The 12,815-nt window shown below is 46.9% G+C and overlaps 1 protein-coding gene across 1 annotated transcript in view; it reads left to right on the top strand.

Moving 5' to 3' along the window:
• LOC133110951 (amyloid-beta A4 precursor protein-binding family A member 2-like) overlaps positions 1 to 12,815 on the top strand; it is a 68,858-nt gene that overhangs the window by 46,819 nt on the left and 9,224 nt on the right. Inside the window, exons 5-6 of the mRNA XM_061221080.1 lie at positions 1,311 to 1,456; positions 7,210 to 7,296. Of these exons, the coding sequence (XP_061077064.1) occupies positions 1,311 to 1,456; positions 7,210 to 7,296 (233 nt within the window). The remainder of the gene's footprint in view (positions 1 to 1,310; positions 1,457 to 7,209; positions 7,297 to 12,815) is intronic.

Here is a 12,815-nt window from a genome sequence, read left to right on the forward strand (position 1 = left end):
AGACACACTCCACTGATGCCTGTGATTTGAGAACCTCTCCCACATTCCGCTTGGGCTTCTTCTTTCTGTTATAAAACTTTTCTCTTCGCAGTGTCACCGTTTCATGTGCACTGTACTGCTCAGCAGCGTTAGAACCGTTCAGATTTGTCACATGAATACAATTACATGATTTCCATACTGCAGTATATGTTTTGTTTGTATGTACGCATGTGGGATCTTGTAGTAGACCGCGTTGTCTGTGGATTTGTGTTTAACCTTGACATATACATGAATTTTGTAGAGAACTGTGGCACATTTTATATTACTATTAGCATGGAAAGCTCTGATCTAAATGGACTCAAATTCACCTCCACCAGAAGACCTGTACATGAAAAAAGGGATATTGAGTTATAACTTCAACATGCACATTTAACTTTGATAAATATTAGTTCATTCTGTCTTGAGACCTACCTCTGTACTAATGCAGTATTGATTTATGAATTTGTCCTGTGTACCTGACTGAAGCCTTGTGAGGCTATGTGAACAGTCTTAGCAGTCAGGGTAGTGCTTTCAAATCTCCCCAGAATAAATGGGTTTGATTTTCCTATTACAAACTGGGAGGAAAAAAACTAAAAGAAATTGGATGAATTCAGACAGAAGCGATGTTTACTGGGGATAATTTTGGCTCCCGTGCATTCGAATGGAACATATTTTCAGAATAAGTGAAAACACATTTTTTGTACCTAATGGAAAGTGAGTGAAAGGTTCACATTATTGGTGTCATAGGTACAAATGAATATTCTGTGTTCTTCCTTCTTCTTGTCTCTCCCCTTTACCCCTGCCCCCCTCCCCCATATCCTCCTCTTCCCCCTTTACCCCTGCCCCATATCCTCCTCTTCCCCCTTTACCCCCTCCCCATATCCTCCTCTTCCCCCTTTACCCCCTCCCCATATCCTCCTCTTCCCCCTTTACCCGTGCCACCCTCCCACATATCCTCCTCTTCCCCCTTTCACCCCTCCCACATATCCTCCTCTTCCCCCTTTCACCCCTCCCCATATCCTCCTCTTCCCCTTTCACCCCTCCCTATATCCTCCTCTTCCCCCTTTACCCATGCCCCATATCCTCCTCTTCCCCTTTCACCCCTCCCCATATCCTCCTCTTCCCCTTTCACCCCTCCCCATATCCTCCTCTTCCCCTTTCCCCCCTCCCCATATCCTCCTCTTCCCCTTTCACCCCTCCCCATATCCTCCTCTTCCCCCTTTACCCCTGCCCCATATCCTCCTCTTCCCCTTCCACCCCTCCCCATATCCTCCTCTCCCCCTTTCACGCAGTCCCAGGGCCCTGTGAGCCCGAGGACCTCATTGATGGGATCATCTTTGCGGCCAATTACCTGGGCTCCACCCAGCTGTTGTCCGAGCGAAACCCATCCAAAAACATCCGGATGATGCAGGCTCAGGAGGCAGTGAGCCGGGTCAAGGTACGCCAGCGTGGGGACCCGGGGGTGAACCCCCATCCCATCCCCTGTCCCTAAATCCTGAAAATGTATTGGCCATCTTGATTTAAGCCAATTCTTTGATGTTTTGCTTTTGTGAGGAGTGGCTGAAGATTAAATGTATTCTGTGTGTTGGCTTTGTGTTCGTACCCTGTGGAATGTGGGTCTTGTCAGTGTATACTGGATTATGTGTGTGACGTGCGAGTGTATCTGTGTGTGCATCATTACAGGCCTTTGGCTGTCATGTTATCTGCCAAACTCAGGGATTTGTATTACACGGTTGCAAAGTAATCATTCCCCGTGATGAAATCAAGCCCTGGAGATGTTTGAGGGAGAAACGTGGGACTAAATATGATAATGTATGCATGCACACATACACACATTCACTCACACACACAAACATGCTCATTCAAACATGCACACACACAGACACATTCACACACACAAACATGCGCATGCTCACACACTCATGCGAACAAATCCAGGCTCTTTCACACACACAAACACACGCATGCTCACACACACACTCACACACACTCACACACATGCTCACACAAGCTGTGTGGGACTCCGCCTCGCAGATATTAAGTGACAGGTTTATATTTGTGTGGATCACGAGTCCTCACATTCTCTATCTGTTCCACTTTATAGAGATGATCGCTCGAGGCTTATACTGACAAGCATTCTGAATGTAGTTGATGTGTACTGTACGGAGGGGGAGGGGATGTCTTACGCTTCTCTGAAGACTGACGCTCTACAGCGCATGCCACGAAGAACCAGGAGCACAAATACCGACGGAGAAACTGCCACATTAATAAAATATGGACAAATGAATGGAAAAGGCCAGCATTACTTACTGTTTTGAGAGGGCAGGTGCGATCTGTTTTCCAGTACCTGTGTGTGAGATCCTGTCTCATTAGTTTAATATAGGCAATCCTGCTGTTTTTTTCCCCCAGTAGCATTTTGGATTTTGGGCTGAGTTGTCCCTTTCTCAGCATGAATAGAAATTCAAAGCATGCGTGGCATTGGGGAGGTAATCTGATTGCTGCTAAGGCAGAACATTGCCTTTGCCTACATTTTCCTGTTACGCTCACAGATAGATTTATATGTGCTTTCTGCAGACTGACCGTTATTATTAAGCCCCAGTTCAGGTAGTGAAAATGCAGTTTAGTCTTTCAAATTCCTTGAATTTCTTTATGTGCTACATGCCGTATGTTCAGGGTTGGATTTAAGACCGTTTTAGTCATCTTTAATGAGCTGAATTTGAAAGAAACACATTGCCCTTCAGATGATAAATTCAATGTTTATGGTCAGGTATTTCAGTCTTTATGTTCATAGATTAGATGGGTGTATTTTTTTATTGTATGGTATGAGTATATGTCATTACTTATCTTCAGTTTATGTACCTACAGTGAGGCTTGTTTTATTGCATTCCAGAGTTGTCCATTCTTAGTACGGGACAATTGCATTTGCGAAGGGCCAGGGGAGTTAAGGAAGAGATACAATATCTCGCCTGCCAATGGCATTTTGATCCCCTACATTATGGGCCTCTTGTTGCTTTAGAATTGCTTGGCGCATTCAAAGGCATTAACATTTAAAGACACAGCAACAAGCCAGGACAAAGTTATTGCACTAATGCTTGTTTTACATATGCAATTTATTATTTATTTAATTTTCCGTGGTTAAGCTGTAAAAGCTGTAAGCTCCTGCTGTGGTTTAATCTTTGCGCATGGTGGCTCGGCAGATGTGATGTCACCGGCCACTTTTAGAGACACCTGATTGGCGGAGTGCGTGTATGTGCCCACTGATTGGCACCGGCTCGGTCGTCGGGGAAGGTGAGGTTTTCGCGGCGCTGTGACCCACGTGCTGTACCGCAGTCTCACGGTAAGCAGGTGCTTTTAACCTCGCCCCCGGGCCGTACCTCCTGCGCCCCCCCGGTGACCCCCCGGCTGTGTCCCTGACACAGCTCTAATCTAGGAGCGGTGCGCTTAAACCCCCCCTGCCAGCGCCTCCTCCGCACGTGCGCCCGGCTTCACGCAGTCCATCCCGCCGAAACGCAATCTGTCCTCTTTTCTTACAACCGCGCAAGCCACGGAGGCTGTAACCATGGCAACGCTTAACTGCCACTCCCCCCCCCCCTTCCTCTCTACCTGCGTGTTTTTCTTTACTGCCGAGGAGGTCCTCCGAACGTATAGGGTTTATGTGTCCCCTCCGGTTGGACAATAAAAGGCAGGTAATCTGTCTGTCATTGACCGGACATTGCATCAGTCTAGAGAGAGAGGAATGCAAGCTTTGTGTTTTTACAAGCATCCCTCCCCCAGAGCTTTTGTGTCCACCCGGATTAATTACAATCTCTGACACTTTCATGAATAGTTAACTAGGGGGGAGAAATGGAGACTTTAAAGGTATGTAATAACTTTTGATGGTTTATTTATGTTTTTTTCGGCGTGACTTGATGCAGTATTTATGGAGATTTCTCCACCCACTCCTTCCTCGCTGTGACTCGGCAGGGCCTGTGCGCCCGCCTCTTTCACAGAGAACAGGGTGGAGGAGGAAAATCTTCCGTGTGACGCTGAAGAATAATCCAGGCTCTTTCACACACATCATGGTTACATTTCTTGACAGGGGATCAGTTCATGGCAGTGTGGTTTGTGCAGAAGAAGGCTTTGAAGGCAGGGTGAACTCACTCCCTCTGGTCTTATTCTAAGTAAAGGAATGAGTGTGAGCTTTCATATCCCTGAGTTGTGTTCAGTGAAGTCTAGCTTTAGGGACTGACATGAACCGATCTTACCAAGCTGATCTGTATATACGGCAGAATAGCTACTCGCCAGCCTTGGTTTACAAAGGAATCCGCGAAACCGGGGGTGTTCAGCCTTTTCTTATCCAGGGTCTCAAAGGCATCAATTGCACCCCCACCACCAAGTTAAAAGGGTGACATAAAAAAAAGTTTTATATTTAAATATTTTCCATGTATTGTCATTGCGTATGAAGTCTGGCCAGGGACCCCCTACAGTGCCTTCAAGGTCAAGAACCCTGTTGAAAACGCCCTGTTAAAAAGCTAGGCTATTTTCTATTTGTGCTTTGCTATATGAGTATTGTCAGGTTAAAGCTCTCCACAGCATTTAGTTTCATGGTGTGGAAACACAGAATGACCCCCCCCCACCCCCCCTCATCCCATTCCACAAAAAAAGGAAAGGTACATCTGTTCCTCAGCACAGAATCTCCTCCTTTTGTTCTTCTGAAGAGCAGTGCTACAACAGGCCTCCGTCAAAAGACACACACACACACCCTTCTCCCGCGGGTCGGCCGCCTTGCAGATTCAGCGCCAGCTGCCATGACAAATTGAAAACCTTTCAACCACTAACCTGTCAATTCAGATCCCATCTCTCCGGGGGAGCGGAATCGGCAAGAGCTGACTCTGAATGCGGGAGGAATTCCAGGCCTTGTGTCTTTTGGTATGAGCTCTGGGGGGGCTCTGCTTTTTTCCTGTTTGGATCCAGGGCTCCAGTCTCCCCCCAGTAGGGGCCCAGTAGAAGCAGCTTTATCAAGTACTGGACAGTACCTGTGGCTCCATTTTACACAATGCTTTCCTACCGAAATCATGGAACTGAAGAATTAGAGGTAACCTTGGGAGACTTGAGGTTTTAGCATTCATTTTAAGACGAATGCTTAATGAAGAAAAGGCACCGTATAACCTTGTCTATGACAATACAGCGTCCTTCAAATAACAAAGAAACAGTGAGAGACTACTGTATATTTCATTCCTCTCTGTCCCTTAGCTCTTTGTTGCTTCTCGTCTGAAGACAAACTTTATAGTCGTTTGTGTATTGATGAAGGCAGGAGGGCTATTTTTCTTTGCTGTAACAAGGCAGATTCTGCCCTAAATGCAAATTTGTTACTTGGGTATGTATTCAGCACAGAGATATGGATACAGCATTGTCTTATTTATGGTTTCAAGTCCCTGTAGCCCCTCTTAATGTTTTTTTGAGACACACATAAAATGCACTCAGTCGTTAATTATTTTGTCTGAAGGTTTCAACCCATGTTTGCATGTTTTGTTTTATATTTGAAAACGAGCAATTACCATGCGCTAATTGCTGTTTTGATTTGTTGTTTTGTGCAGAACATCACTAATCTGCCATCGCGAGCAGCAATGTTTTGTTTTGTTTTTTCTACCTCGATTTCCTCATTATTTGTCTGGTTTTTCACCGCTGCTGTGTCTGATGACCCTGTTTCTGTCCACAATGCTTTCCAGAGGGCTCACAAGGCTGCCAAAACCAAGAAAAAGGTGGTGTGTAAATATAGACGGAAATGACTTTAATTCCACTCTCATGCTTCTACTTGCTCCATTTCGTTGTCTCCATATTCATGACTTTTAGATTTAAATTTAAAGTTGACATGGAATTATGAGGATTGAAAAAGAGACAGAGAAGGAGGGGGAGGGGGGTTAATTGAGTCGTGTAGAGTGAATGCATGGCGTGTTTTGGTCATTATATTGTGGGTTTGTCATACAGAGTGCAGGAGGAGTAGTGTAGTGTAGTGTAGTCTCATAGTGAATGTGGGGTTTAGTGTAGTCTCATAGTGAATGTGGGGTTTAGTGTAGTCTTATAGTGAATGTGGGGTTTAGTGTAGTCTCAGTGAATGTGGGGTTTAGTGTAGTCTCATAGTAAATGTGGTGCTTTTGGGTTTGTCTGAGTCACACTCAATGAAGTGATCATAATACACTACAATACCGCAATTCTACTGGGCACTGGTGCATTGTGAGTATGTATCTGGCCATTCCTCAGTGTCATCACACACCTTCATCCCTCTGCATTTATGGTGTTTCTCAGTGCTTATTTCTCATTTTGTTTTCTTCTCTATTTTCTTGTTGAATTATTTGTACATATAGCATTTTCAGTTGGAAAATGGATGGCGCAGAAATGAAACTTTTCAGAAAGAAAAACACGCTTTCATGGAAATAGTGTCTTTTTAAAAATGTATTTGACTGAAGCAAAGGTCAGCAAACCTGGTTCTGGAGAGCCGCAGGGGGTGTGCTGGCTTTCGTTGTTACTCGGCATTTAATCGATCAATGAAAGCAGTTGATAGCAGGTAACCCACCTCATCTTGGGTCTCAATCGGTTGCTGATTTTAAGGTGAAAACAAAAACTGGCACACTCTGCGGCTCTCCAGGACCTATCTATCTAAAATACAATTACTGATGATACGGAGGAACACAATGCAGATTATATATTGACCAGGAAATTAGCAGGAAATCATTATCCTTTTATTTGAAATATTTCAATTTGGTATACAGTATATTGATACACTGGTGTATGTACTATGAACAAGGGTCCATTTGTATGATACCTGTACTGTACTAGGTCTAGCCCATATAGCTGCACAATAGTCTGCCGGAAGGAATATCTTTCATTGGTAATTATTCCTGTGTGACAAAGCCAGTATCACTGTATCAATGTTTAAATGAGCATTTTAATATATATATGGGGGTTTAAGAGTGCAGTGCTGACTTTAACTGGAGCCATTTTGTCTGCTATTCTGATCTGCTGTCCTGGTGGGTGGCCTGTAGTGTAGTGGTTAAGGTACATGACTGGGACCCGCAAGGTCGGCGGTTCAATCCCCGGTGTAGCCGCAATGAGATCCGCACAGCCGTTGGGCCCTTGAGCAAGGCCCTTAACCCTGCATCGCTCTAGGGGATTGTCTCCTCCTAACGTGCAGGTCTGTTTGTGTCCTCCCAGAGCCCGGAAGGGGATGCCCAGACGCTGACGGAGGTGGACCTCTTCATCTCAACGCAGAGGATCAAAGTGCTCAACGCAGACACGCAGGTGAGAAGCCCGGAGGGGGTGGGCGTATATGGAATACCAGACGCCCTGCAGTAACGCACTCCAGAGCCACCCAGGAACACCAGTCCCCACGAGGCTTCCTTGAACAGACTGTACTGCAGATTGTTACCCATACGTGCTCATTATTTAACAAATAACATCATTAGCTACTAATTGTTGAACAGGGAATGAAAGCCGAATTCTTAAAATACCATTCTGAAAATCAATTAGTGGAGGTCATGTGTCTCTGGTATTTAAGTAAAGTATTTTTTGTCTTGCTGGTGAAAAAGAAAGAAAACGCGTTCGTGTATACCCGATCTGTTGATTGCATGAGGAAAGCCTTCCATTTTTAACTGTTGTGATCACTGGTTTGTTTTTTATCAAAGAACTAACAGGCTAGAGTGTGAATTAATACAAAAAGATGAGTCATTTTGCCTTTGTGTTCACAGAGAGGCTAACAACCTCAAACATTTCTGCTGGTTATAAAAAGGTGTAAATAACAGCTACACACAGAGGCTTTTTCTGCTGTGAAGCGTCCTCATGTGACCGATATAACGCAAAGGCCTTTCTCCCTCTGAACGGTTCCAAGAGGTTCAATTATGGAGGCTGAGCAAAGTGAAGGGAACAAAGCAGATAGATCTGTTGTGAAAGGACTGCGCTTTATATGGGTCTCCTGTCTTCGGAAACAGAGGCTCAGTGTGCAGTCTGCGGCGAATGGCGAGGATGTGCCCCTTTCTTCTTCTGTCTCTGTCAGACTGCCCGAATGAAACCCACTGTGCACAGGCAGCCGTGATGTGTCCGCTGCTTTCCTCATCTGCATCCCGTAATGAATGGCTGCCCATCCTGGTCATGCTAGCTTTCGCTCTCATCGAACTTGTAATTGCTTAGGAAGGAATGGGACTCGGATGCTAATACTAATATGGGTTTAATGTCTCTTAACAATTGCATAAATATGCAATGCAGTTGAATGGTAGCCGTGTCGCACTTACCCAGTTATTTAGCTGACAATTTCATCCAAAGCAACCAGGCAGGGGCCAATTCCCTTTGGATTGCAATGTGGGGTTGTGGGCCTAGTTCAAGGAAACTGCTGCACTGATCTTATTGTGGCTTACTATTCTTCCCGAGATCTTCCAAGTCTCAGTCATGTACCTTGGCTACTAGGCTATAGGCTACCCCACTGACTTTTTATTGCCCCACCGATCCATTTATTACAGACATTAAGGCTTTGCAGAAAAAACAAGTAGCGGTAAGAATGAGCCAAAACCTGCAAAATAAATGAATAAAATAACAGCTAGTGATGTAAAAACCCCCCAGTGCCCAGAAAAACACCCAAACGCTGCCAAGCAAAAACTCCCCGGTGGGAAGGAATCTCAGGAGGGCCCTGGATATAGAGCGGGAGCCCACGTGTTTCTGTCCGGTGCAGAAATGAGAAGTGTGTTCCTCTGCAGATGCTTACATACATATGTGCTTGTGTGTCTGTGTGTCTCTGTAGTGATCACTCTCTGGAGCTGCAGGTCTCTGTAGTGTGCACTATCTGGAGCTTCAGGTCTCTGTAGTGTGCACTATCTGGAGCTGCAGGTCTCTGTAGTGTGCACTATCTGGAGCTGCAGGTCTCTGTAGTGATCACTCTCTGGAGCTGCAGGTCTCTGTAGTGTGCACTATCTGGAGCTGCAGGTCTCTGTAGTGATCACTCTCTGGAGCTGCAGGTCTCTGTAGTGTGCACTATCTGGAGCTGCAGGTCTCTGTAGTGTGCACTATCTGGAGCTGCAGGTCTCTGTAGTGATCACTCTCTGGAGCTGCAGGTCTCTGTAGTGTGCACTATCTGGAGCTGCAGGTCTCTGTAGTGTGCACTATCTGGAGCTGCAGGTCTCTGTAGTGTGCACTATCTGGAGCTGCAGGTCTCTGTAGTGATCACTCTCTGGAGCTGCAGGTCTCTGTAGTGTACTCTAGGCCTGGAGTTGCAGGTCTCTGTAGTGTGCTCTAGACCTGGAGCTGCAGGTCTCTAGTGTGCTCTAGACCTGGAGCTGGAGGTCTCTCTAGTGTGCTCTAGACCTGGAGCTGGAGGTCTCTCTAGTGTGCTCTAGACCTGGAGCTGGAGGTCTCTAGTGTGCTCTAGACCTGGAGCTGCAGGTCTCTCTAGTGTGCTCTAGACCTGGAGCTGCAGGTCTCTCTAGTGTGCTCTAGACCTGGAGCTGCAGGTATCTCTAGTGTGCTCTAGACCTGGAGCTGCAGGTCTCTGTAGTGGTCATCATCCCTCCAGCCTGTGCAGCCTGCAGTCAGGTGGTGTGGTTGGCAGTGGGCTGCAGGACAGGCAATATGCTTTGCCACCACTAAGGGGTCCAGAATTGTTGCCTACTACCATGGCGTACACTGTCCCAAGTTTTCAGTGCATCACTTTGGTGTCTTGAAACACTATATTTTGAGCCTGCTAAGTAGGACGTTGGTGTTTAAAAGCCAAGCTAACACAGAGAAAGTGTTCCCTGTTGCCATGAAACACACTATGTGGTGTAAGAGAGCCAATGAGAGCCAATTTGCATATGTCCCAACATTACCATTGGACAATTTTCCGCTTCTTAAACTGAAGTGTTTCATGCTGTTTAACTTTCCCATTTTCCATTACCCCATGAATATGCCTAATAATGAATTTTTTTTTTTTTTGGACCATATCTTATCTCTGACAACCATTATCTCTCACAGGGTAAAATGTACTTGCATTTACAAAAAAGAATTGAGTTTTTACATGCGGCGGTGTGCTGTTCTGCTGTGATTTCTGTCTTTTATTATCTGCCTTTCATATATCCTTCCTTTGAATGTTTTTTGTATTAGGTTTGCGTTTTTTGTTTTTCGACCGCCCGAAGCGCATGAAATGCAGAGAGAGAACAAAAGATGCTTAGTCCAGCTGCCCGTGAGTGAGGAGGTGTTCTCCGAGCCTTTGGGTGATCCGTGTCGACATCAGAGCAGGAGTGGCAGAGCTCGCGTTGGCAGCCAGACGCCGTTAGCGCCGAGCCAGTGTAGCAGAGCTTATCGCACACACCTGGGAATACGCTCACGCAACCGCGTGTGCCCAAATCTCCGCCGCTACATTAACGAGAGGGGGAAAAGAAAATGAGTAACTTGGGCGAATGCACATTTCTGTTCTTTAACGAGCCGGTCGGCTGTCATCTTCGTTTCATTTTACTTGGCTCGGCTTGAATGTTTTACCTTTTGAACTGTTGTCTGCAGTCTGGCGGAGTAAGAGGAAATAATGGCTGTGAATTACAGCAGATAACAATCCATCGGTTTGGTGTATTACGTTTGGCTTGTAGACAGACCTGCTTGATATTACCATGACTAATTACCAAGATCTGAAAACGTTATTGTGGGCATTTTAAAACCAGCTAATTAGCTAAGTTAACTAGTTATCACAAGTCGCTCTGTACAGTCGATTCAGTTAACAACACTCTCGTAAAAAAATGAGCATTGAAGCAGCCACCTTAGAAACTAGGCATTTGCATTTTTCATCCCAGGCTGGCTCCTGTTCTAAAGCCCAGGAAATGTGATTGCCTTTAATACACAGAAGCAAGTGTATTCAGGCATTGCAGGGACGCAGTGCAAGGTAGCAACAGCACAGCAGGCGAAGCCATCTGCCAAACACAGCAACAGGGACAAACGGGCCCATGCTTTTGAGGCTAGCGCAGCGGCAGTGTGTGGGCCGGGCCGGCTGGCTCAGTCACGCTGCTGCAGTGCAGAACTGCTCCCCTCCCTGCCTGGAGTTTTGGTTGATGATGAGAGGGGGTAGGGAGGTATGGTGGTTGGTAGGAGGGGGTAGGGTGGTTTGGGTGGATGGTGTGAGGAGGCAGGGGGGCGGTAGGGTGGTGTGGGTTTTGGTGGATGTTGAGAGGTGGGTAGGGTGGTGTGGGTTTTGGTGGATGTTGAGAGGTGGGTAGGGTGGTGTGGGTATTGGTGGATGGTGGGAAGGGGGTAGGGTGGTGTGGGGTTTTGGTGGATGGTGGGAGGTGGGTAGGGTGGTGTGGGGTTTGGGTGGATGGTGGGAGGGGGGTAGGGTGGTGTGGGTATTGGTGGATGGTGGGAAGGGGGTAGGGTGGTGTGGGGTTTTGGTGGATGGTGGGAGGTGGGTAGGGTGGTGTGGGTTTTGGTGGATGGTGGGAGGGGGGTAGGGTGGTGTGGGGGTTTGGGTGGGTGGTGGGAGGGGGGTAGGGTGGTGTGGGGGTTTGGGTGGATGGTGGGAGGTGAGTAGGGTGGTGTGGGGTTTGGTGGATGGTGGGAGGGGGGTAGGGTGGTGTGGGGGTTTGGGTGGATGGTGGGAGGGGGGTAGGGTGGTGTGGGGGTTTGGGTGGATGGTGGGAGGGGGGTAGGGTGGTGAGGGGTTTGGGTGGATGGTGGGAGGGGGGTAGGGTGGTGTGGGGGTTTGGGTGGATGGTGGGAGGGGGGTAGGGTGGTGTGGGGGTTTGGGTGGATGGTGGGAGGGGGGTAGGGTGGTGTGGGGTTTGGGTGGATAGTGTGAGGGAGCAGACAGTAGGGTGGTGTGGGGGTTTGGGTGGATGGCATGAGGGAGCAGGCGGTAGGGTGGTGTGGGGGTTTGGGTGGATGGCGTGAGGGAGCAGGCGGTAGGGTGGTGTGGGTTTGGGTGGATGGCGTGAGGGAGTAGGTGGTAGGGTGGTGTGGGGGTTTGGGTTTTTGTGGTTGGTGGGAGGAGGTAGGGTGGTGTGGGGATTTGGGTGGATGGCGTGAGGGAGCAGGGGAGGCGATAGGGTGGTGTGGGGGTTTGGGTTTGGTGGATGTTGAGAGGGGGCAGGGGAGAACAGGGCTGGCACACTTCAGACTGAGGGCTCCAGTGACAGTGCCAGAGGAAACACACCTGCTGAGATGATGCCTCAGTGATTACTGCAGAGGCCCTGATGGGGGATGGGTTTGTGAACAGGAACTCACAATAGAGATAATTATGTCCTTACAGTACCTTTATAATGTTAATTACATGCACACTCTTTTCTGTCTCTTGTGTACACACTCTTTTATTTTTATTTTTATACATCTCACGTGCACACACAGTCGCACACACACACACACACATATACATAAACATATGCATTCTTTTTTTATTCATAGGTTAAAAACTTGTTGACATCACATTGTCTGATTGGGGTGAGCCCATTTTTTTTTCCTACATGTTTTTTGTTAATGGCTGCTTGGTATTCATGGAGACTGCTGTGAAAATGAGGTTAATTAGCAGTGAGTTCTGGCCTGGCCAGTCGATGAGCATGTGTTGTGAATGGAAATGCGGAGGTTTCTGCCCTTTGCATCATGATAAAGGTTAAAGGCTGGGAGCTCAGGAAGAACAAATTGGATAATTAATTCTCCTGACGGAGAGAATAAGAACATTTTTTAAATCTGGGCAGATTGTAGCATTCCCTCTTTTTTTCCTTGTTATTTCGGGTCTTTTTTGGGCACACACTTTCAGACTGGCAAAAATGCTTTGAACAGCTTCCATGTTTTAAACCATCTATAAAAGGTTTTTGAAGGAA

Source organism: Conger conger, chromosome 15, assembly GCF_963514075.1.
Source record: "Conger conger chromosome 15, fConCon1.1, whole genome shotgun sequence".
NCBI classification, from domain to species: domain Eukaryota; kingdom Metazoa; phylum Chordata; class Actinopteri; order Anguilliformes; family Congridae; genus Conger; species Conger conger.